The sequence below is a fragment of the Gavia stellata genome, chromosome 1 (genome assembly GCF_030936135.1).
Source record: "Gavia stellata isolate bGavSte3 chromosome 1, bGavSte3.hap2, whole genome shotgun sequence".
Taxonomy (NCBI): domain Eukaryota; kingdom Metazoa; phylum Chordata; class Aves; order Gaviiformes; family Gaviidae; genus Gavia; species Gavia stellata.
Genome location: NC_082594.1, coordinates 72773691 through 72800045, shown reverse-complemented (window position 1 = coordinate 72800045; position 26355 = coordinate 72773691). Strand labels below are relative to the sequence as shown.

The 26355-nt window shown below is 35.9% G+C and overlaps 1 protein-coding gene across 1 annotated transcript in view; it reads left to right on the top strand.

Moving 5' to 3' along the window:
- The window catches only part of TMEM131 (transmembrane protein 131), a 103793-nt gene that overhangs the window by 51361 nt on the left and 26077 nt on the right, over positions 1-26355 (top strand). Inside the window, 20 exon segments of the mRNA XM_059815445.1 lie at positions 872-995; positions 1943-2059; positions 2910-3032; positions 3753-3833; positions 6850-7000; positions 7114-7170; positions 8152-8213; positions 13512-13620; positions 15342-15450; positions 16289-16442; positions 16544-16714; positions 17035-17145; positions 17232-17366; positions 17844-17948; positions 19303-19389; positions 23272-23424; positions 23577-23652; positions 23764-23881; positions 25814-25952; positions 26061-26170. Coding sequence (XP_059671428.1) covers positions 872-995; positions 1943-2059; positions 2910-3032; positions 3753-3833; positions 6850-7000; positions 7114-7170; positions 8152-8213; positions 13512-13620; positions 15342-15450; positions 16289-16442; positions 16544-16714; positions 17035-17145; positions 17232-17366; positions 17844-17948; positions 19303-19389; positions 23272-23424; positions 23577-23652; positions 23764-23881; positions 25814-25952; positions 26061-26170 — 2292 coding nt within the window.

The following is a 26355-nucleotide window of genomic DNA, read 5'->3' as shown; positions in this document are numbered from 1 at the left end:
GAAGGAAATCATAATCTACACGCTTTATTAGTGCTTTGGTGCTGATGTTTAACACATATGTGTTGAAAGGCATGAAAAAAATTGTGAAGAGATACCAAAGTCTGGAAAATAATTGGTGAAACTGAAGCATTTATTGTCACGTCAGCTGTTGTAACCAAAAAGGAACAAGCCTAAAGCTTGTGTGGAATAAATTGTTAGCATGTCTTGTTATGGAAAAAGTTTGCTGGTGTTTAACTGTTTGACTTCTGCCTTTTAGACTTCTTAAGAAATGCTTGAAATAAATTCTAGAATTTATTTTTTTGCTTAAAGTATGAATTCAAATGCAATATAAAAATAGAATAGTTGTTGCTGCACATGTCTGGGTACTTAATTCTGTAGAGCATATTATAAAATATAATACCAGAAAAATTCTGGGTTCTGGGTAAGACTGCTTATAATCTATCAAGAAAAAAATTGCGCTTAGACTTTTGTCTAGGGTGTGTTCTGTTTATTTTGGATTGCTGTGTGCAACCTTTGTTAAGATAATTATTTAGAGGTTCTAGCACAGGAAAACTTTGCCTCTTCTGATTATGAAGTAAAAACCTGAAAAATAGAATTTCATTTTGGATAGGTGTCATTTTAGAGGATGATACAATGTGTTAGGTAAGCCTTTAGGAAAAGTAATCAATAAAATAATGGAAAAGATGTTAACTAAGAAATTCTTCAAGGTAGAACTTACATATGTTACTTGAAAAACATTTAATGCAAAGTTCTATTGTCAGTGTTCATCACATCACTTTTTCTGTTCCTATCTGGTTTAATGGGACAAAGCCCAATGCTCTATTTTCTAGAGTTCTAACACTTTAAAAATATTCTCTCTCTGCTTCAACAGGCCGGTTGGAATGCCAAAAATGGAAAAAGTTTACCTACATAACCCTAGCTCAGAAGAAACAATAACATTAGTATCAATATCTGCAACAACATCACATTTTCATGCATCTTTTTTTCAAAATAGGGTAAGTTTCCTTCCCCCACCCCCCACCCCCCCAAAATGGGAGCTTGATTTCCCTCTCTTCTTTAAATGAGCTACTTAATGCAATAATTACATACCTAAAAGTATTAAGATACTGCAGTTCTTGATCTCATATCAGTTACCAAGCAAATCTGAGCTGAGCACAGAAACACACACAAACCCTACTAGAAGAGAAGGAATGAAATACTGCATAGGGGTTCTGACTACGTTGGAGGCATATACTGTAACTGACGGTTTAACAGCAGATCTCCTTTGTTGCTGAAGTGGCTAAGTGTACGTTGCCCTAGAGCACATAAAGGAACAAGCTGTTCTTACAATTTTTCTGAAAATTTTAAGTCCAGTGAAGTGGTGTTAATGTGAAGCAATCACTCCAGTGCACTTAGGACTACTGCAGTCATGTTACAGGAACTTGCAAGTTAATAAGCATGGTGTCAACAGGGTTAACTCTTAACCACATTACTGTCAGATATAGTCCTCTAGTTTCAGTTTTCTCTGCAGGGCCTGTGGCTTAGCAGGGGCCATGTAAACACAAAAACTTCAGAAAACTGTCTATAAGCAACCTTTCTCATTTATGGAAGACTTGTAGTTATTGCCTTTCTCCAATGTTCTGTGAACTGTCAGTCCAAAATACTTCTGTGATAAGCTAAACTCTTAAGTTCAGAATTCAACATCAAAATTCAATTAAATAGGATCCTGCACTAGATAATAGTTGTAAAATATTGGTATTTTTATTATTTTGTTACACATTTTTGTCTAAAACTTCTACTTTTTTTTTTTTTTCTAAATCTGCAGTAGGCTTTGTAACTTACGTATTCCATAAAGAACACACGGGGATCTTCTGTAGCACAAAAACTATTGTTCATCTGCAGGGTGGAATGTCAATAAACATTTTTGCTTATTACTCTGCTTGCTTGCTTTTATGTTTTCCAGAAAATTCTTCCAGGAGGGAATACGTCCTTTGATGTAGTTTTCCTTGCAAGAGTAGTGGGAAATGTAGAGAACACTTTATTTATTAACACTTCTAATCATGGGGTATTTACTTACCAGGTAAGAGAATTACACTCTTTCAGAAAAAGTTGTGAAGTGTGAATCAACCAGAGCAGTATCTATTATGGCATGCTTAACCATCCAAGGATATTTGCACAATAGTGGTGGGGCTTTTTTATCAGCCCAGTTGAAGAAGTTTCCATCCCTGCTGCTTGTTATAACACGGAGGTATACCATTGTAAATGTCTGTAGGGTAGTACTGTAAGCCAGATTGGTGAAATTATGTAGGGTTTAAAATCCTCCCAACAACTTTTTTGTGTGTGTTATTTTAGTGGCTCATTGCAATGATCTAGCTTATTCTTTAGCTCTGTACTCAACTGATCCAGTGACAAGACAATGTTATGCATTAAGCTGCCAAAAATTACTCACTTGAGATTCAGAAAGATAAACCAGACAGATGAGAGAGTCTGAAAAGTGAGGTAAATCCTCTTGTTGAAAGAATATGACTCTTACCATGGCAATGTTTTGAAAACAACAACAAAAATGTTTCCCATATGGATAGTCTGTTCATAATGGTATGATTAAAGGATATTTCACATCTTTTTAACCTTTAGCTGGTATCTAGTATTTCAGAGTATCAGAAAAAGAGATGGTATTTTGACTTTCTGTGTTCTAAATATGTCAGTGTAAGTAACTAGTAGCTATGAGAAATACCCTTTAGCTGCACACTAAACCAGTCTCTTTATTTCAGTGCTTTAGCATGATACTGGTTTTAAATGTTCGGTTAGAAGTATACTATAAAATTAATCGAAAAGAGTACTTGGTAGATTACTGAAATTGGTGCACATATGTTAGGCTCTGCAACAATTACATACAGCTACTTAAGCTTGTTTATCTTTTTCTGAACCAGGTGTTTGGCATTGGAGTACCGAACCCCTATCGATTGCGCCCATTTATTGGGGCACGAGTTCCTGTAAATAGCAGTTTTTCTCCTATAATAAATATACATAACCCGCACAGTGAACCTTTGCAGGTGAGCCTAAGAGAAAACCATTAAATGCTCGTTTATATTTATGATATTAAACTGAAATTTTGTTTATTTTGGTACTCCTTAAAACTCTGTTTGAACTTCAAAGCTATTTGAGGCCAAGTCTTTCATATTATATAAATGTCTTTCTGTTTAAATGCGAATCAGTTATTCTAGAAATTGTAGATTATGCTCACAGATATCTTAATTTGCTAAACTGAGGTTTTACTGTGAAATTTCCATTTTTAAAATGGTTGTAACTACTGTAAGATAAAGAATGAAACTTCACTGGTAATTAAGAAAAATGTTGAAGCAAACAAAATAAAATAGATCTTGTGCTTTTAATCCAGGCATGCCTCTTAACTTCCTTCTGCTTGTTTTGCACAGCATAAGGTGTCTTTACTGTGTACCCTAGTATGTAACACTGGCAAGCATTCTTATGTTAAGGCAGGATTGATGTCTGTACCTAACCAAAAAAGTAAATAGTCCGCTGATAAACATGATCTGATGCTGTTAAGTAAGTGATCCACAAACTGTGAAATGCTATGGAAAGCACATAAAGCATAGTACTAGCAAATGGCTGTATCATCCCTAAAAGTGAATTTATAAGATACTGCAGTGGTCAAATAGTTGCTAACCCATGCCATTGCACATTATAATACCTGATAATTAAAATAGGATGCCTTTAAAGTTGAGTATTAACTTTTTCCTCTTAATCTACCTCAGGTGGTAGAAATGTATTCCAGTGGAGGTGATCTCCATTTAGAGCTTCCAACAGGGCAGCAAGGAGGTACAAGGAAGCTATGGGTGAGTAGTCTTGTCTTGCAGCATTCATTGTACTTGTCTGGGGAGGTTTTATTTTGATATGATTTTAGGTTTTGGGTTTTTTTACCAACTTTGTTTCTTGTCATGTAATCACTAAAAATACCCCCTAAAAATTGAAAAGATAACAGGGTCTGTTAATTGTACAGTAATAGGAATTGAAGGAAATGTTTAATTAAAAGAACCCATCTGTATTGAGCTGTGCTTTTTTGAAATGAGAGGAATAAGATGATTCCCAGTAGAATGAATTACACCTACCTAAGCATTCAGGACAGTGTAGTACTTCTGATGGCCTGTGAGCTGGATCTAACCCACAGGGAAAATATATGGAATTTGTTGGGTTTTGTTGGTTTTTTTTAACTGAGAAAGTCCTTCCTGCAAATCACTATGAATGCATACATGGGTTGAAAAAGCAGCTGAATGAATGAGGGAAGGAGAATCTATTAAGGACTACGAGGTAAAACAGCAGTGTGTCTAGCTGCATGCATGCCCTGCAGTTACTCTTTACTCTTCGTGTCTGCTGCTGGAGATGGGGTAGTGGGTTGGATAGACTCATGGTCTGGCCCCTTAAATCTGTTTTGTTGTGTTCTTCACTTAATGTAGTTTTGAAGTAACACATACTGATACCTTGAAGTGAAATAAAATTTAGAAGCATCCTGAAGGTAAAGTAGTTGGCTCCGTGCTGTATATATCACACTGTTGCTAATGTCCAACTAGATACAAAACCTGTTTTCCTCCTTAATTAGAATTATTCCTTTTTCTGATGACTGTTATAAAGTCATTGGGCCCCAAAACTTGTCTCTTGCTGAAGTGTATCATTACAGTCACTGACAGTTACATCTGTTGTAATGAGTAAAGCCAGGATATTTCCAGCTGATCTGAGAAGGATGATCGCAAAACTTAATTCCTGGCTTTTCTGGACAAAATCCATGAGAAAGGCAGTTATCTTAGTTTCAGATGCAAAAATTGCAAACGAGTATGAATACAGATCACAAGCATTTTAAAAAAATGCAGTGGAAAGAGTAAACAGATGCTGAGGGTTAGGTGTAAACATTAAAACTAATTTTAAAAAATGAAGGTCGTAATGTTTTGACACCATTTTAGTCAAATGGCATTGCTTCTAAAGATAGCCTCTTCCTTGTTGTCAAAAGAACTTGAGGGGAATGTTGAATTCTGTAGCAATTAGTAGGTATGTAACAAACATGTTAGAGCCACAAATGGGAGAATAGAAGATTTTTAAATGTTTGGTTTATTTCTAGTTCTGTTTCTTCAGCATGTAGCTTTTCAGGTTCTCTAGGCCAGGTTGCCAGTTAAAGTAATAATGGCATGCATGTGAAAGCTTCCAGTGTATTATAGAATCATTTAGGTTGGAAAAGACCTTTAAGATCCTCAAGTCCAACCGTAAACCTAACCTTGCTAAGTCCACCACTAAACCATGTCCCTAAGCTCCTCATCCACACGTCTTTTAAAAATCTCCAGGGATGGTGACTCATTGCATGGAAAGGCAGTTAGGTTAATACTAGTTGGCACGAATCCTCTTGTTTTTCATATCAACCATTGGTATTTCGAAACAATAAGGCAACTAGAAGAAATTAAACTAGTAGGAGAAAATACCCAAATAGATCATTGTATTGGCTATGTCAAGAGCTGCACTGCAGTTAGAAAAAGCTGCAAAGTAGAAGAAATTACTTAAAATATGGTGATGATACTTTGACATATGGATGTACATTGTTGTCTAAAACTGTTTTGATGCCAAACGTTTGGATGATTGGATGAAGCAGCCTGCATATGCAGGAGTATTTTTGTAATCACTGTTCAAAGTTACTTCAGGGATCTGACAAACCTTGGGTCCCTGGTTACACATCCAGAGGAGTCTAATCACATCCTTTGAAACGTTAATGAACAGCTGCATTATATTAGGTCTGTGAATAAGTGTGAAAACAACTTGAAAGCTTCCTAGTTTAGGGACTCACTGGGCAGTAGCAGTTGAAACTAGTTACTTTGATATTCAACCGTTTTCAAAGAGTACATCTGCAGTCATTGTGCCATGGAAAATGACTTCACCTCCAGAATGGATGGGTATGAGTTTGTACTACAGAAAGCACAGAAGAGACGTGTAAGACAATCAGCACCTGTATGGATTATCCAGTTTCCTTCATCAAAAACACAAAAGAAAGAAGCTGTCAACTGAAACAACATTAACTGATGCAAGGACTACTCATCAAAAATTCCTACCTTCTGCCATATTTATTTGCATTTGAAGTGGAAGAAGGTCCAAATTTCAAATCAAGGTTTCATCTTCTATTAAAAAAGAAGAAAAATCTAGTTCCCCAGTCCTTCTGTAATGTGATGGGAAGAATATGCAATGTTAGTATTTCAGCTACGGTTCTGAAGCTAGTCTTGTGCTGCAGCTCTGTCCAGCAAATACAGAAAGAGTTGTCTTTCAAACCCTGAATGCAGATTGGAACTGATGGAATAGGCTTGGTACAGAAACTAAAACACATTTTGACTTTTTGGTGTAAATTGCTTGGTGACTAATAAACCTGCAGCTCCATAACCTTCTTGCTACTTGCAGTTCTGCACTATTTCAGTTTGTGTTTAGCACTGAAACAGTATGCTTTGTGTCTGCTTTGGAGTAAAAACAATCAGAATATGCAAAAGCAATGTTTGATGTTACTACACTCAATAACATTTTTATGAGTGAATTTTGTTTATTGGTAGATTCTGTCTTTTATCACAATTTTAATACATAAAACTTAATCAAATGGGACATGAAAGTCCTCTTGCATATACCTATTTTTAGTCAGTGTCATATTAGATGATTACAACTATCCTTACTAAATTTAATGGTAATTTTAATAACATGCAGCCTGTCTCTTAGTGCTATGGCAGCTTTTTCTCTTAATACAATTATACTCAATGCTTCTGTTGTAATTTTTTGGTGTGGCAGCTTTTTTTGTAATTACTGCACTCTCATAGATGTGCTTTGATTATTTATCAGGAAATACCTCCCTATGAAACAAAAGGAGTGATGAGAGCCAGCTTTTCTTCAAGAGAAGCAGATAATCATACAGCCTTCATTAGAATAAAAACAAATGCCTCAGACAACACAGAATTTATCATTCTCCCTGTTGAAGTAGAAGTTACAACAGGTTTGTAGAAAAGTAGTTGGGGTTTCGTTGTTTGTGGGGGGGGGGTTAAGTTATTCAGCTTAATTAACTTTTAGTATAATAAGAAAATGGTAACTTTTTTTTTTTCCTTAAAGCGCCAGGAATCTATTCGTCAACAGAAATGCTAGATTTTGGTACACTACGAACGCAAGGTAAACTATACTTCAGGTCTCAAAGTATTTATAAGGAGTAGGGTGGGGAGGGAAAAGCCCAGTTATTTTCGTACTATTCAGGGTTGCTTGTGGAACCATGCTTTTTAAAAGCTGGAGTTTCAAAAGGAGGATAACAATGTGTTACAACACTGCACAAATGTATTCACCTGCAAGTATACTTGAGATGTGTACAAGCAAACAGTAGCTTGCACATCCATTTATAAGTCTAGTAATTACATTAGTCTTACACAGTTGCGCATGGCTTAGTCTGAAAACCATTGTCAGTTTACTTAATTTTGTGAACTTGTTTTGAAAGATTGCTTTACATCTGCATAAGTTGTAATAATTTTCAGACGCAGGGAATAATGAAAGTGTGCAAACTTAATCAAGTTTGTTACTTACGATAAGATCTTTTCTTTTTTGAAGTGCCGCTTACACATTTGTGCCTAACATTTTACATTTTAAATTAATATTGTTTGATTAAATAAAAAAATAATAAATATATGGCAGGAAGTAGTAAAACTGAAGGTATCTTTTGAAACTGTAGAAGGGACTCATTACTGAAGAAAAACAGTATATATCTTCTTTCAGCTAAAGAAAGGTAGCTTCTGAAGTAGTTTTCCTTGCAACTTACTTAACATGTAAAGATTTTAGAGTAAGATTAGTTTCTGCTGAATATTGGTGCATCTGGCGAAATCATTCATTGTAGTATTTTTAGCCTGTTCATTTCTTAATTGTGCTAGAAGTGCAAGTGGTTAGCTGAAGCATGTAATACCTACTAATACACAAAAATGCAGTTTTTGAGTGTGTCAGATTCTTGGGACTGGCTATTTTGACTGGCTGTACTGTCATGTTAGTCTAACTTTTTAACACTGAACAACAGTGGATTTATATGAGAAACCAGCTAGTGCAGATGACTTTGTATAAGGTTCTTATGTTAAAATAGCCTAATAGCCAGGTGTGTTTTTTGTTCTTTAACAGATCTGCCAAAAATTTTAAATCTGCATTTATTAAATTCAGGAACAAAAGATGTGCCAATTACAGTAAGTTTTATTTCCTTTCAATTTGAAACTTTCTACTTGGATTTACTTTCTTTCATAAAAATTGATCATTCACAGGTTCACCATGTAGTGTTCAGAATTAGAAGCTAGGTGATGTGTGACTGAAAATGTAACTTATTATTAAGACAAATAGTCTATATGCATGGTAAAACTAATTTGCTTCATAGTCTTCTTTGAACAGCTCTTTCAGCATTTACGGGCTGTGCCTGCAGTATCTGAACCTCTGCAAGCTTTTATACTTGAGAACAGTAACTCCTGTTCAGTGAACGACAGATTAATGGAGAGTCTCTGGGATTCTTTGTCCTCATCACACACTTCATGAGAGTGTATAAAGTGGTTGCCCAACACAATCTTAAGATGAGCAAAGAGCAGCTTTCAAGAGCAGACTGTAAAATGACCCTCGTTTTCTTGAGGTTATCTGCTTTGTAGCTTGAAACCAGAAAAAAGCCTCCAAACACTCTAGAGCCATTTCCAGTGACATCACTGCAGCTGCACATAAAGTGCAGCCAGCTTCAGCATTCTAGGTTTTGGATTTTCTACTTTCTATTTTTATTACAGAATTTTGGCTCTAGTCTGGTAGTCCTCCTTTGTTCATTCATACCTTTTTCCTGTGTAATTTTTCTCATTGCCCACTATTTTTCTCATTTCTTTCTTCTCCCCTTCTTGTCTTCCTTGTTTTCCAGATTTAGTTGTATAGCTAGCTATACCTTGTCCAGTGCACTTCAAAAAGTGTTGAAGTGTTGAAAAGAAACCAGAGGAGACAGAAGAATGACTGAAAGATTGGCAAAGGTTTCTTACTGAGCTCTTGGAGAGCACTTCTGTGTTTTCAAGGCTTATAGCTGTAACTGTAGGGAATAGTGTTTTAATAGTAGAAGTCTAACAAAAGCTTAAAATAAGATACTGGAAACTGAGGCTAGATGAATTTAAACTAGAAACAGGACACATTTTTAGTAACAAGGATAACTTTCCACTGTGATAACAGTCCATTGCAATGCTTGCTAAGTTGTTGTTCACTAATAATTTTGAAGTTGAGAGAAACTCGCAGTATAGTGCAAACCAAATTTAATTCATCGAAGTCCTAATGCTTATTGCATTAATGAGGTCAGATGATCCTGTAAGGTTTCTCGTGGCCTTATAAGCTATGAACCACCTTCCATTGAGGGTTTTTATTTAAAAAAAGACCCGTATATGATTTCTACAATCAGAGGGCTGGTAAATTTATTAAATTATTTTTCCAACTGCGTCTTCTGTCTTATATCATGGCCATCTTCTTAGATTTGCGCATAGGGACAGTTTTTTGTGTTGAGTGGTTTGGTTTTGTTTTTAAAGTGTATAATATACTTCCTGAATACAATGCAAATAACCACATATCCAAACCATCAGTATCACTTCTAATATCTGATAATGTAATACCTAATTCGTACTCGTCCATTAAAAAAAAACCTACCCATTTTTTTTTAAGCTATGGTCTTTGGACTGTAGACAATAGACCATAGAATGCGGTCTAATGGAAGGCTATCATTTGATAACCATTATACACGTCATGACAGAACTTTTCCAGATGAATTATCCTTTTACAGTGTATCCAAGCAGTGAATTTGGTGGTCTTAAAGCTTTTAGGACTCACTTTTGCAATGATAAAATTTACCACATAGGTCCAGATATGATGTATTTTTCAGTGTGTCACATATGGGACATCAAGTCAATTGTTCTTCTCATTAAGGCACAGTTTTGTTGTGAAGTTTGTAACCTTTCTAGCATTTGAAGCACTGTGTGAATTTCTGCTGCTATGCCAGTCGAGGAGTTTCAAAGTGGTAAGCAAGAGTAAAGAATTTTTGAAGGAACCTGGTTCCTTCTAGCTTACTTCTAGAAAGCTTGAGAAATGGATTTCTGACCCTTTAGAGCTAGGGTTTAAAAGCAGTGAGACAGAGCTCTGACAAATTTCATCTTAATGTCAGAAGAAAAGGCCAAGGCTATATTTAGCATATATTTAAGCTGCATGCTGGCGGAACTGAATATCTTCGGGTCATCTGTGTATGAGAGACCGCTAATACTGTTGCCAGAGTTGTCGTTGTTCTGCCTTTAAGTACTTAGTCGTGCTGTGGTCCAACAAATTGGTTAAGGAAAATAAGAGTGAGTCACTTGACTTTCTTTTTTGAGTTCTAAAACTCTTTATAAAAACTTCCTTAATTACATTTTGTAGGGTACATTATTAGGGAGAATCATGTTTATTTCATGACTGGATGAACTGTTGTCATGCTGCAGCAATTAAGCCATGCTGTCAAAAATCTGGTAAATGTAGATTGTTGAACACTTTCTTTTATCCCTTCTCTAGAATGAAAATTTTGTGTTTCCTTAAGGCAGTTTAAACCCATTTGATTGCTAAAAGCAAAGGCACACTTTAAAATTTGAGCTCTGATCATGTTTGATGCATAAAGAACCAGGAACTTCAGGACAGCTGTATATTGAAGCTGAGTTCTATCAGTTTGAAAATAAAAGTGTTTGTGTAAGGAAGTATTTAATTACTTCTGTCACAATTCACATATTTTAGAGTAGACTTGTTTTCTCTTATCAACCTGCAAGAAGTAGTTTACTTCCGTGTTATGTTTTCAGCCTGCACATTTGAGTGCACACATCTCAAAGTTTTCAAGGGAAAGTTACCTTAAAGGATTAAAATCTGGTAGTAGTTTATTCCATGGCTGTTCTGGATGGTGCTTTATGGTTAAAGTGAACTTTAGTTAGTTAGGTGTGTCCCTGTTTAAACTGAAAGGCAAGTTATTTCTGACAAAATAATTGTGTCTGTAAAAGTGAATAAAACAGTACAGAGGTGGTTCTGACACTAATGGAACCGGCCTTAGTCCGCTGCCTGTAGCGTAGCCACAGGGCTTTTTCCTCTTTGAGCAGGATAGCTGTGTCTTTACTATCTGTAAGCAAGAGTCTACAGCCTGTTCAGTCTTGAGAGCAATATGCTAGGTGGACAAAACTATGCTTGGGAGCTTGTTGACAGATAAACAGTATGGATGAACATGCGCCAGTGTTTCAACCCATAATCTTCTCTTTAGTTTATTAGAATAGGTATAGCCTGAGAGTCCTTAAACCTTTTAAGTCTTTCTCAGTAACTGCTGCAATAGGACAAAGCTTTCTCCCCCCTCTCTGTTCTCTAGAACATTTAACGTCCTCATTCTCTGCTTTTATGCTTCTGCTCTTATGCTAAATATTGAATGTATCTTCATACAGCAGGGTCAGAAATCTTGACTGGGGCACTCCATAGGAGAGCCATGTGTTAATGAAGCATGCCTATTTTAAATTCTTTTTCCCCATAGAAGTTGCTGTCAGGACATTTTCTGAGAAAATTGGTGGTATTAGATTCTTGACGGAACTTGTTTTGCATGTTTTCTCATGACCTGTCCATGTTTGATGATTCTTAAGGAACATCTCAGGATAAGTTTTGCTTGGGCTTTATTTGAAATAGGTTAAAATTTGAGGAAAGTGAAATTGAAAGGATTCTTAAGGATGTTTGTTTTTCCTTTAGTTGTCTTAATTCTGTATTTCCTTTTGTAGCATGTAATCAAGCAACAAATGAGAAATGTGCATGATGTAGTTAAGAAATTTTGAGCAAAACAGTGCTAAATTCCTTAACTAAATCCATTAGCTGTAGACATTTTGAGTAAATACATCTAGGTTTGTTACATTTGTGGTTTGAGATGCACCTCTGAAATCTGCCATTTTTCTGGTAACAGGCTGCCCTTTTGAATATTTCCAATTTGATTTACTAAATAAAATCAGCATAATTTCGAACTTCAAAAATTAAAAAACCAGCCTTTTGCATGAAAAGAGCTGCTAGAAATGGTTATCCTTTCTGCTGTGCAAAAGCTATGAACTTGATTACAGCTTTGGTTTCGTCTGCTTTAAGAGATTTTTTTAAAGACACCTCGAGATCTCAGTTTTGTAGTATGGATTTCCTTAGAAGAAAGCTGTGATAATTATGAATTGACTCGTGAAGAGAAAGAGCAAATATCTGCACCACGTGTATGCAGATCATTGGCAGGGGTCAGTACTATAAATCCAAAATCCAGAACTTATAGTTAAGTTAACAGAGATTATTCATTAGCTGCAGGAGCAGTGCTGCTTGTTTCCTCTAAGGATCATGTGGCCTGCAGAGCTTAGTTATGTATGCATGATTTTATGGCTTTAATTTACAATCAAGGACAGCTTAGCTTGGAAGAACTGTAATTGGTTTGTACCACTAGCTGTCTGCCTTGCTCCTCTCTGATGAAGAAAGGCTCAGCTGCTTATGAAGCACGTGCTAAACCTCTGCAGCCCAGCATAAGGTAAACCAGCACTCATTTCAGTTTCCTTAATACAGCATCCTGTAATTTGCAGTAGTTTAACAGCTGCTACATGAGCAGCTGAGCTGTTTGTACAGCAGGAGAAGACAGGTGGGAAGGAGGAATCATGGCAGCCATCCTAATTTTAAGCAAAACAAGAAAAACAGCATTTAAATGCTCCATGCCCATTTTCTCTCCGTGGAGTCTAGATAAAGGGTTTGCTAGCAGTCTTTATAGAGTCTTCAGATATTGACATGGAATCCATAATCCTGCTGCAAAGCAATGAGTATGTATACAAATCAGCTCTGGCTAATAACTGACACAGTTGCTATTCCAGTAATGCTCAATTCACCTTTTCCATTTAGTTTAAAACAGTGATCCTCAGATACAAAAGGAGATCTTGTAAAATGTTGGTATAAAATGAGTGTCATCTCAGATCTACAAAACCGTTCTCTATACAGTTAATAATTTCCTCCCCACCCCCATGGCAGCTCCGAAGGCTTAGCATGGGATCAGAGGCAAGGTAGATGTCTGTATCGTCACCAGTAATTACACAAGTCAGTTAACAACTTCGTTAATGAGTGCACCGGAAACAAATCATCTAGCTATTGTAATCCTGCAGCATTAAGAATAATAATAAAAAAATCTTTATTTAAATAAAGCTTGTTTTCTATTTTATTGACTTGTGTCTGTCCATACTGTCACTTCATCCAGCATTCCCAAGGAGAGCAGCACTCTATTGCCCACTTTCCTGCATACTGACTCAGTAATTTGCAGGACCTGAAAAAAATTCTCAAGCCTCTTATAATGCTGCTTTGTTATAGGAAAGACAGACCTGTAAGAACTCAGCCAAAACTAGTTGCTGTTGTATCACTTTGAAGGATACGTGAAGGCTGCACTGTGTGTTAACAATGATAAATTTACAGGTGCTTCATATTTTGATTGTTTGCAGAGTGTTAGACCTACACCACAGAACGAAGCTATAACAGTACATTTCAAGCCAGTTACGTTAAAAGCCTCTGAAAGTAAATATACCAAAGTCGCAAGTATTAGCTTTGATGGTAAGTACTGCTCCTTTCTTCTTAGAACTTCTCAAGTGCTTCTTAAAACTTTCTGAAACTTCATGAATTATTTTCCACTCTCTAAACAAAATGTTATTCGTAATTTTGAGAAGGAAATGGAATTTGCATACCTGGAAAAGGCTTACAGTTCTTCTAACAAGTTATTTCTGAAGGGATCATCTCTGATCATAATCAGGAAGTAACTTAGACCGGTAAATACTGGTGAGAAGAGAAGGAATTCTTAAGCAATCTTCTATGTGTGTATATAAAAATTGAACATCGGGTTTTTATTAAACATAAGCAGGAATCTTATGTTAAGGCACAGATTATTTAAAATGTGTTGTTAGTCTAAATAGGGATTTGTTTCTGAGAAATCCTAGCAAACCAGGATGTGTTCCTCACAGTAATATCTATTAGAGGAGAGTATATCCCTTGGATTGCCCTTTGATCCTTCCGAAGTTTAAAAAAAGAATCCAAAGTCTTATTTTTAAAAAAAAAATTACATTTTATGTTGGGATGACCATGGAAGTAGGGATCTGTCATGCTCTTGAGAACCTTACTGTGAAAGTTGGCTTATTTTATTTTGCGATCCTGAATTCAGATTAAAGAACAAGGGAGGTGAAAGTGGAAAAAGCTTTTACTGGTACCTTTCCTACAAAGATATGTTACGTATTCTAATACTGACTTTCATGTATATCTTTATGAAAGAAGCGCTGGGTCATTGCCCTCCTACGTAGTATGACTGTAAATATTATGCTGACATTTTGTAGAAAGGCACCTTCATTTTTATAGATATTTTAATCAACTGTCAGAATGCTGTTGACCTACTCAGATGTTACTGCTTTAAGATAGCAGTTGGTGCTGTAGTGTCTCTGCTGGCATTGCTTAGAAATGGAAGTTTATAAGATGCAATGTTATTCACTTCAGGTAGACATAATTTTAGAAGTTGTAACGATAGAGAGGAGAGGATTGATTTTTATTATTACTGTTACTTATTGATTAGCACTTTAGATTTTTAATAGCTCACGGTTTGTAAGATGAGTGAAATATTTTTTTAGCCTATAAATAAATTCTGAAATAGCTGAACTCTGTCAACCTGAGGTGGTAATACGTTCAGATTTTGAAGCTGGAGGGAATTGTTATACGAGGACCTACTGACCAACATACAGTAGATCTTGGAAGAAATGGGAGTTGGGGAAAAAACCCCAGTCAAGCTGCTTAATGTCTTTAAGGGATGAACTTGGTGAATTCTTCTCAGTGAAGCAGCCAGCCCTAAATATTTGCTATATCAGCTGTCCTAATACATGCAGGGGCTTTAGAGGCTGGTGGTTCCTCCTAACTAGTATTTGAATCCCTTGATTAGGGATACACCTTGATAGGTGTATTCCATACTCTTTAAATGGGGAATTCAGATCACCCTGGATATGAATTATCGTCTGGACATGTCCAAGTTATTTATTTGACAGGAACAACCAGGCTTCTCTAGCGTAGATAAGCTTACTATATCAGTCAACTAACTGGTGTTAAGGGATAGGAATTCAGAACCTTGGATTCCATGTCAGTTGCTTATTGAAATTTCCTTAAGATCCATTTTTCTCTTCCGTGATACTTCATCTCCTGGCTAGCTCTGTGGTTTTATTCTTCCACTCATGCTAAGTCTAACCCAATGGATCATTTTCTTTGTCTGCTTTAACAAACTACTTATATTCTTGTGTGTACAGCATCAAAAGCAAAAAAAGCATCACAGTCTTCTGGGAAAATAACTGTTAAAGCGAAAGAGAAGAGCTACTCCAAACTTGAAATACCGTATCAAGCAGAAGTGTTGGATGGGTGAGCTTACAGTAATTGAACATAGTTCAAAAACTAAATGCTGTAAATTAGCTGATGTAGCAGGGAATTTAGCCTTCTTAGGGGGAGAGGGGATAAAAAGAGGTGATACCCAAGTCTTCTGAATTTGGAGCTCATTTAGAACTACAATTACTTATTTGAATTTTTCTGGTTTTACAGTAGTAAATGAGGTAGCCTTAGTAATGCATAAGCTGGTTTCAAGGCTTGGGTTCAAAGTGACCTTAGTGAGTCATTTTTTAGAGCAGTTGAAGGCTGCAGATGAGACATTTTAAAAATGCAGTATTGGAAATATTTCTGCTTTTGCATTTGCTGTTCTATCACTATATGAAGTAAGGGTAGAGAAAATATTTTTAGTTTTAAGCAAGATTTTGGAAGAACTGTCAGTACTTCCTTATTTTTTGTTACTTATTTACAAAGTGTGGCTAAATTGACTTTAAAATTATTGTTGAAATGGGGTGCTAGTTTAGCAACAGAACTGACAGAATATTTTAAAGGCAAACAAACTAAACCTTACTTATCAGAACTTTGTGCTGCAGACGCCTGATTTGGTTTATAAGGAATATGCATGATTTGCAAAATGTCTTAATACTCCCAACACTTTCTTTTAGTCGTCCTAATAAGCTGATTCACATATTTTCGTATCTCGTCTGAATTACTTAATTATCAATGTCCTTGTAGTGCTAATAATACCGTTTCAGCATACAGTGGGGTATGTACCTTTTTTGCTGTTGGCTTGAGTGAATTCTAGTCTTTTGTGTAAGAAAAACACTTTAGGTTTGAGGAAAGTCTTCGTTTTTCTCATACTGTTTTCTTTTAATAGCTATTTAGGATTTGATCATACTGCCACACTCTTTCACATCCGTGACAGTGCTGCTGATTCTGTGGAAAGACCGATCTATCTAACAAACACGTTCAGTTTTGCAGTCCTTATACATGATGTTGTGTTACCAGAAGAAGTGAAACCAATGTTTAAAGTAAGCCCCATTTCAGTGAAGGTTTTTATTTAATAGTAAATGTTTAAATGTGCTGCACTTTGTTAAATTGTAACATTGTTCTTCATTGTTCACTGATCTAGGTCCAGAACTTCAGTAAACCAGTCTTAATTCTGCCTAATGAATCCAGATATATTTTTACACTTCATTTTATGCCTTCCACATCATCTGTTCATATAGATAACAATATTTTACTTATCACCAATGCTTCTAAATTTCACCTACCTGTCCGAGCATACACAGGATTTTTAGATGTAAGTATTTTCCTTTGTTTTAGCCACTTTAGTCTAATTAGAGGCAGACTTCATAGGACTGTTTTTAATTCTTTATTCTACTTCCATGGGAGGATGACTTTTTTACTTTCAAAATGGTTTTACCAGTTCTTTTCTTAAACAGCTTTGGTTACTGCTCAAAAATTCTTTTTTGTTCCCTTTAGTTTTACATAGAAAATGTATAGAATTTTGATGTCACGGTACTGCTGTGTTAGACTTATTAATGCATTTGTTAATGATCTTAGAGTTGAGGCACATTTTATATTTAACTTATGCTAAAATACCTTCATCAATCTTTCTAGTACTTTGTACTGCCTCCAAAAACTGAGGAACGATTTATAGATTTTGGCATACTGAGTGCAACAGAAGCTACCAGCATTTTATTTGCAGTCATCAACAGCAATCCGATAGAGGTAAGGATGGATTTAGTTTTAGTTTGCTTTTTAAAAAACTTCCATCGGTGTTGTTATTGAAAGCAGTACCTTTTGTTCTTTTTAAGCTGGCTATAAAAAGTTGGCATATTATAGGGGATGGTTTGGCCATAGAACTTCTAACAACCGAAAAGGGAAACAGAACAACGATAATTGCAAACCACCATGAACTACAAAATGCTAGTGCATCCCATCAGTCTTCAGTAAGTAATCCTTTGAATCCATTGCTTAAAGCTAGATTTAGGAGGGGGAAAAAAGAGACAAATCTCTGCAGCTTCTTACAGTTTCATTTTAGCAGGGAGGGAGGGTAAGAATTCTTGATTTTTGTCTGAATTTGAGTATGATAAAGCATGTACAATTTTTAAAATTTATTTTAAGAAGCAGTATTATGTTCAGATTGGTTAGATTTTTGAAAGGGAAAACTTCGGGAACAGTAACCTCCATGCCCTCAGATGATGCTTACAATTTATTTGGGAAGGGTGGAATTTATCACCTCAAGGAATAGATTATTTTTGCATTAGTAACTTGTGTGTTTAAATTTTTCAATTTTACTACTGACAGTTATTTCAAATGGATTTTGATTCAGTTGAAAGAAATAAGAGGGTGTTGGGTATGATTTTAGTGAAATTTCTTTCCATTTAATGGAATACAATGGATGACACTGTTTCTACCATTTACAGGTGATACTAGCATCAGGTTATTATGCTGTGTTTAGAGTAAAACTAATCGCAAAAGATCTTGAAGGAATTCATGATGGAGCTGTACAAATCACGACAGATTATGAGGTATATTTATTGTCTATTCATGGGTGTTGCCCAAATGATATGTTCTGGTTTTAAGTGTGTTTTAAGAGTTGTATTAGTGGATAGATTGCAGTATCAGGGAGAAGCTGAGGTTGGAAGGTACCTCTAGAGGTCAAGTTATCTCTGCGAGTTAACCCTGCATCAGATGACAGTAATGCTGCTTATGCTATGTCTTCTCTGAAGGAACGAAGAATGAGTTTCATTATGATTTCCATCCGGCTTTCAGAAATACCCATTTAGATCTGACCTAATGCTTTGAGGTATGGGTTCTTCAATGCCTTAACAAATCCTCAAAACATCAATACATGGATCTTTTGGCATAACGCATGCTGACAATGTGCTTTTCGGTACATTTTCAGTTACTGAAATTGGGCTATAATTTCAGAGGTTTTTTTGTCAAAACCCCATGTGAAAGTTGTTTTTGGAGAAATTGTAGTTTGCTGACAGTTGATGAAACAGAGTTCTTACAGTAAGATTAGTAAGGGACAGAAGAACAACCAGTTGTGAACGTCATATGCCCTTCCTGTTAATAAATTGTTTTGCAGAAGAGAGAGATTCTAGTACGTAATGGAATCTGTATTTAATATCTTCGGGTGATATACATAGAAAATAAATAAATGTGACACTGTGCTTATGAAGTCAGGAAATTATATAGTTTATTGTGTGGTTCTGATGAAGCTACAGAAAATGGGAGATTCCTAGTTTCTGCCAGTTATCTGAGATTTTAAACTTTTTTTTTAATATGTCCATACATGTATGTGACCCTGCAGTTATAGAATCTGAAGCGTTTTATTTTCTTGCTTGTTCTTACAAGTTATTCTACTTGTATTGGTAGTTTTAATAATATGCAGAAAGGATCTCATGGCCATCCCTTCCACACTCCTTTTTCTAAGTCTACATCTGTCTTGAGGTCTTACCATGACTTCTAATGTTTTTTGAGACGTTCGGTATGTCCTATTTCCCTCATACTCATTTACTTTAAAGATGTTATTTTACTGTTTTCCAACAAAGTAAGCTCCATTCAAGTGAGACCTATATAAAGCCCCATTGGAGAGCTTATATTTTAACTATGCTTTTGTGTTCCATGTAGAATGGTGCTAAGTATGACTGAGCAAAGGTGTGCTTCCTGACAATATGGAATGACTGCTCTGAATATGATGATGTGTTGAAATCTTAATTCACATCTCCGTGTTTTAAATGTGTATATAAACCTAGACTACATTAATTGTAGAATTTCAGGGTTTTGTTATTCTATGCAATTTAAAAGTGGAAGAGACATTTAAAGGCTGAAATTTAAGTATTCTTTTCTAAACTTTTCTTGTTCTTTTTCTTCCAGATTTTAACTATACCAGTGAAGGCAGTGATTGCTGTAGGTTCATTGACCTGCTCCCCAAAACATGTTTTTCTTCCACCTTCTTTTCCGGTAAGGGAGTTGGGTCTTGCTGTATTTTTTTAATTTGTCTGTCCTTTTCAAGAGAAACCACTGTCTCGAACTGTTGCATGTCAAATTGCTGGAGAAATTGTGCTACCAAACTGTTATGATTCAGTTTGTTGCTATTTTGGGGTTTTTTTTCCCCCCACGTGTCCCAAGCATGAGTTATCCCTACATCTCCTCTACTGTCCACTTGGATGCGATCTTGGAATACTGATATGATCTCAAACCTAATTCTTTGCAGCTTCATTCTAACGTAGCTGTGGTCACGTGGTTATTACCAATTCAGGTGCATTAGCACCAAAAGTAAGAGATGAAATTGCATGGAATGCATTTTTCATAATTCCTGAAGTGTAATACTGAAGACAACAAAGTCAGCTAATAAACTGACAATTCAGTATAAGAAGTCCTTGATCTCTGTGGAAGCATTATTGTATTGTTTCCACACTGAAAGTAGAGCTCCTTGAGTGTACATGGTGGAGTATGTGAACAGGAAAGCAAGAAAGCTGTGTGGGTCTACAGCTCTCTGCAAAAGTATGAAATGGCTGTTTTCATCCCTGCTCCTGCAGTAGTGTTTATTCAGTGAGTGCTGAAAGCAGCTTCTTTGCTCAGGGCTACAGACTCAAGCAGCAAGCTATTAACCAGATAATACTTCTCACTTGTCATTCAGCATAACCATAGAAGCATGGGCAGTCGAGGCATATTGACTTTGCAATTGGTATTTCATTGAAGCCTGAACTTCATGTGACTTTCTGATGAGTGGGGAATGTAGTATGATGGAAAATCACAGGGAGAGATACTAAAAACTGGGGGAAAAAGAGTAGCAAAAGGAGATAGAGATGGCAGTTTTCTGAAAGGATAAAACTAACTCCATGCATGTTGGTAGAAATGGTTTTTGTTTCCTTGTCTGTCATAGTCTTAATCTGTCGTAGAGCACCACCTGTTCTCACCACCTTTTCCAATAGCTCCTTAGTATCTCCTGCTTATCTTACAATTTGTGTACTCTTAAATAGCAATTTTTCACTGGCACTTTAGCAAATGCTTTACCTCATGTATAGTAGATAAATGATAAGTTTTTGAAAATGTAATGCAATAGGTCTCATCGGAGGAAGACAGGTTAGTCAGCAGGACTTCAGTAAATCATTGCTACGTTTGCCCCATTATCCATTCCATCTCCCTTCTGATCTCCTGCTTCACAAATTGTTCTGAAGTCTTTTGCTACTCTTGAGATCAAATGGTCATGCCTGCAGTTGCAGAGATCCCTTTGTTATATCTTTAGGATCTATGTTTCCTATTTGACTATATGGCCTCACCATTATATGGATATTTATTGCACTGACTACGGTATCTGTAACTTCATCTATTAACTGCCCCATAAGCCTTTGACAAACTGAAATCACTTAAAGGTCCGTTTCCCTTTCTTTCACCAAAGGTAAAACAATTTCTGTATTCTGTATCCTAATTTATATATCCTAATTCCTGGCAAGGTCATTGTCCCTCTTGAATGCCACATTAAAATATTTTGTTCCATTTAGGGCCATAAAGAAGTATTTTTTTTTTAAAATCTCCCTTTATTTTATTCTAACTGGAATGGGCAAAGAGCTTCTTGATGTATCTTAGTGTATGCCCAAGGTCTTGGTCAGCTTGATTTTTTTGTTTGTTGTTTTGTTTGTTTGTTTGCTTTTGTTTTGTTTTTGGCAGGTACTACTTCTTGTAGCACCTGTGTTTCTCAGCCTCTAAGGCATAGCTTCCTTGCTGTCATCCTGCTTTCTCACTGCCAGACTGCTCTGATTTTTATTGGCTTCGCTCTTTACTAGTAATGTTTTCACGTAATTATTCTTTCAGGGGACCTTTGGGCTCCTGCATTTTGTTTGGGAGTATAGATTCAGATATAATTGCCACCTCTGACAAGATTCTAGACTGTTTTCTGTGTTCAAGCCCCAAGCTTTTCAGAGCAGTCAGCTTCACTTACTACTTCTGTTAGTTCATCACTTAGCTCTTTTGATATTTGAGAACGTTGACAGCAGACTTACTTTTTCTTGGATTCATTTCAAACTAAATGTGTGATCACTGAATTCATTATACTCTGCCATCTAGTTCTTCTGTAATGCCTCCATTACTTATGAAAATAAGCCTAAAATAGCATTAGTTCTTCTTGTTTCAGTGTTTGGTAGAGAAATTTGACAGCTATAACTTCCAGGAATAACTATGTGCTGCAATTTTAGTAACGCTTGCTTTTCAGTTCATACCTAGGATGTAATTCTCCTGCAGCTGCCTGGTTCCCAGTGCTGTCTGTTTATAATTTTAATGTATTTGCACCTAACTCTGATTTCTGGTATTCTGTAGAAGTTTGTCAGCAATACACTAACAGTGTATACAGGCCTTGTAAAGATCAGTGTCTTGATTTAAACAGATCTTAGGTGTGTTGCTTCTGCTTCATAATGGCATTTCTAGCCCACAGTGCCACGTCTCAACTCTTCCCTGATCAAAGCTCATCTTGGAGAACCAGTATGCTAAATAGCATTGTTCTGTTTTTCTTATTACTGATGGGTAAAATCTTAATCTGTTGTTTCATGTTTAAATGCTGTGTAAGGGTAAATAGTAAATAAATAGTAAAATAAAATAAATAGTAAAATACTGTTCATTTGTTCTGCAGAGTTTAACAAACCTTTATCTTGCCCAATTGATGGCAGTTTGTTACTGATAGGATTCCATAGATGAAGCTCAGACATACCTCCTATTCACTTTAACAGGACTATACTGTTTAGGGATTTATTCTCGTAGTTTCTTTCCGTCTGCAGTTGCTACTGTTGAGACTGTTACAGTATGTGACACTTTCCTGAGGCCACAGTCAAATTTTGAGCCTGCAAAAGTGCATCTCTCCCATCTTTCCACTTCAGTCCTTACCTTAGAGAAATTTTTAAAAAGCTGACAGTATTGATTTAAGGGGAACATGAAAAACTCTAGTCGTGTTCATTAGAAGATAGATAGTATTGGGTATTAAAATTTGCTTGTATTCATTTATTTTATATAAATCTGAAATCTTGTCACCAGTCCTGAGTTGTGCACTTTTTTGTTTGTTTTGTTTTTTAATTATTGTTTACTCTATACTTGTTAGGATTGGGTTTTGAGATAAGGTGAAAAACATGGCCACAGAATCATTGATTTACAAGTGAGGGCAGGGGGAGAGCTTGAGCATTGTGATGATTCTGATAGTGACAAACAATTAAACTGCATGTTCTGTGCTTAAAAGGTAAAATAATGTTTGGCTCAGAAGAGGAGGCAGGGTGTAAAGGTGTGGGGAAAAAACTTGCTCTGTTTTCTTTTTAAATGTTGTGATTTTAGTGTCTGGTGTCTTAATTTCATTGGGAGTGGGAAGGAGGATTGCACCTATGTTTTTAAATGCCCTCTGTCACCTGTAGTGTTTGTAATCTGCAGCTTCACTCTACTGTTCCTTTCAAGTTATTTCTAATTGCTAGCAACTATGTACTAGATCTCTTACAAGAAACTTGTTTCCCTTTTGTAATAGGAGGCTCAGAAAACTAACGTTTTCTCTTGCCTTTCCTCCTCTGGTACTTTTTTAACATGATTTGATTAAGCAGGACTGTTGTCCTAGCTCTTCAAGACACTTAAGGTGTACTTAATTTTGAAAGAGGGATGAAACTGTGTTTGGAAGCAGATGGAGGAAGGAATACAACTTCACAGAAACTTACCTTGAAGTGTTGCAAGTGGCATTTTGTTAAGATCGCAAAGTTAAAAATCTCCATTTAACATTTCATTTCTGCTGTGGTCTTTGCCAGCCTGCATAAATAAATATGTATGCTAGGGAAAATGCATATCCTGCAGACTTTTTTCTTCCTTTTTTTTCTTTAGGGCAAAGTAGTTCACCAGAGCCTGAACATTATGAACTCCTTTTCTCAGAAAGTGAAAATACAACACATACGCTCCTTGTCAGAAGATGTAAGGTTTTATTATAAGAGGCTAAGAAGTAATAAAGAAGATTTAGAGCCAGGAAAAAAATCAAAGGTTTGTTTATGACTTATTTCTACATGTTTACAAGTTCTCTCTCTATATAGCATATGTTAAGTTTCTGTGATCATCAGAAATCTTTCTTTTTTCTTTGGTCATTAGATTTACTGTGCAGTTTCTTAATTGATCTGCTCTTACCTGTTTTGCAGATTGCAAATATTTATTTTGATCCTGGTTTACAATGTGGAGATCATTGTTATGTTGGATTGCCTTTTCTATCTAAATGTAAGTAACGTTCAACTTTTTATAATGAAACTCTTTTTTAAAAAAAAAAAGTTTCCTCCTTAAGCAATGTTTTTACATAGAGAGTTTAAAAAAACGCATTATTTCTTAAAGCGGAATCTAAAGTTCAGCACAGCATAGCAATGCAAGATGATGCATGGGATTCTGACTGGGATTTGCATGAGAACTTATTCAAAGAATGGACAGAAATAAAAGAGAACTCAAGCCATAGGTAAGTATTTTATCCCTGTTACTTTCTCGGGCCTTAAATCACTAGATAATTCTGTGTTATGTGTGCTTATAAAATACAGGGTTTCTTAATATTGCAGTGCTCTTTGAGAGGGGACCAAGAAGGAGTTACTTGGCTTTCTCTGCAAAACCTTTAAAGGCAATATTTCAAAAGTTAAAAAACAGTGATAATTTCTTCAGGTCAAACAGAACACTGAAAGTTACTATTCACTGGAGTATGCTGCGGTTCTTGAAAAGATGGCAATAGCAAGGCAGTCTCTACTCTGCAAAAATTTCCTAAACCAGATTATTCTGTTTGTGCCGTATCCCTGCTTAATCTCTTTCAAAGTAGTACCTCAGTATCCCTCTAAGATTTCATAAGGTTTTCTATTGCTACTATTCTTAGATCGTTGCATTTCAGTGAAGTATCAAATTGTCTGATATTTTTCCTTGAGATTTGCTAAATAGACGGTGATTAATGATTGCTATTTAATGTTTAGAAAAAGTCAAACTCTGTAGACTGCTATGTACCTTTTAAACATCTGCCTTCTCACACATAAAGTGATTTAATCTCCAAGAGATGTAACTTAGCATTAAAAGCAAGTGCGTTTGTCTTCTGTGATGATAGCATTCAGACTACCATTTCAAAAATGGTATGCATATTTGTGGAGAAACAAAATGACGTATGTAGCTAAATAGAGTAACAAAAGCATACCTCCTTTATCACTTTTTTGTTACAATGCTGATTATTAATATCTCCTGAACAAATTTGATCTAAACAGAATCCTCTATTTAGCCACACCAGTAACTTTCAAGAATGTCCTATCACTTACAGTAAGAGGACAGTAAAGGAAAATTCTATTAAAAACTACTGAATAAGTAGCAGTTCTAGCTAGAATATACAATGCTTTAATATAATATATATAATCTAGAATATGTAATGCTTTTAAAGAGACTTAAAATTAACCAGCTGTCCAAGGTAGCATTCAGCAAAGGAGAAACTGCTCCTTCTGAATACAGAGGGGTTCTCACTTGCGCATTTGGAGTCTAGCATTTCATCTGTTTTGCTGACTGGAGAACTCAATACTGTTAGTCGTCTTTCCGCTCACAGTGGAGAGCTTGTAGGAGAACAGGAGTCAAGTCTGTTGCAGATGTCGGTTAATAGCAAAGAACATCATTCACTGATGGAAATAGTAGCTGGCACCAACTGTGACTAGTTCAGATTTGCTTTAGATTTGTTAGACAGGAGTATAGGCACATAGTCCGTGTATCCATTGCAGCTAGAGTACACATACGGATTTACTGTACGTTACACATGTGCAGGCACAATACGTTTTCTGGATAGTGGATGTCTGGATGTTGTATTGGAAACAGACTGTAGCAGGACTGATGTTTTTCCTTTCTACTGTTTATACCTTTGCAAATCATCAAATATATTTTGGGTTATTTTTCTTACTGATCTGAATCTCAGTTATGTTCTCAAAATTTGTTTCTGCAATAGAGAGCTAGGCACTTCCTAATGAAAGATAAAATTTGTGTCTCGCTGTCCAGAGAGGAGTGATTTAAGAGAAATGCAAATACCAAAAGATTTGTGATGAAGCACTTAAGTCCTACCACATTTTTCTGCTCACCTTTATCCATAAATAGGCCATAACAGAACTTGGAATGGATGGATGTTGACAACAATACTTAATAGAGAACATCTTTAGAATCTTTGGGTTGGTCTCCTATAGCATGTTTTGGTGGTTTTTGTTGTGCTTTTTAATAGCGGTAAGTATGGGCAAACCTCAATGGGTTTTTTAAGTGCATATAAATATAACGTACCGTGCTATTTCTCAAAGCTAATGTTAGTTTTGGGGTGCTTTTAAGCCCTCTGCTTTTTCCAGGCTTTTCCCATTTTACTGCTGTAAAATAAGTTTTATAACTGTTTCTCCAGACTGAATGCTGTATTTGAAGTAGACACAGATCTTCAGAAGGATGTCCGGTTGAAAATTACAGCAGAAATGTCCTGGCCTTCCATACTTATTTCACCACGCCATCTAAGCTTCCCTCTTACCAATACAAACAGCTCATCAGTAAGTTATTTTGTTGATAATATCATTTTGTAGGGACTGCATTTTAATAGGTATTTCTAATTACATTAATTCTAATGTAAACTTTACAAAAATTGTGTTTCTGAATAGGAAGAAGACATTTTTCTAGAAAATCCAGCTGATGTTCCTGTGTATATTCAGTTCCTTCCTGTAGCTCTGTATTCTAACCCATCCACCTTTGTTGATAAAATGTTAGAACGGTAAGTATTGTTTTAGAGTACTTAGGGCATTCTCACCCTGTACCAAAACACATTTTACAAAAAATGCATGCAGTATTTGGCAGCTGTGTTGGTAGTTACAGTGTTGGCCACTTCTGGAATTTAAACATTAGGCCAGTTGAGAACTAAATCTAGGCTGATTGCCGTTGAACCCACATCTGTATTTT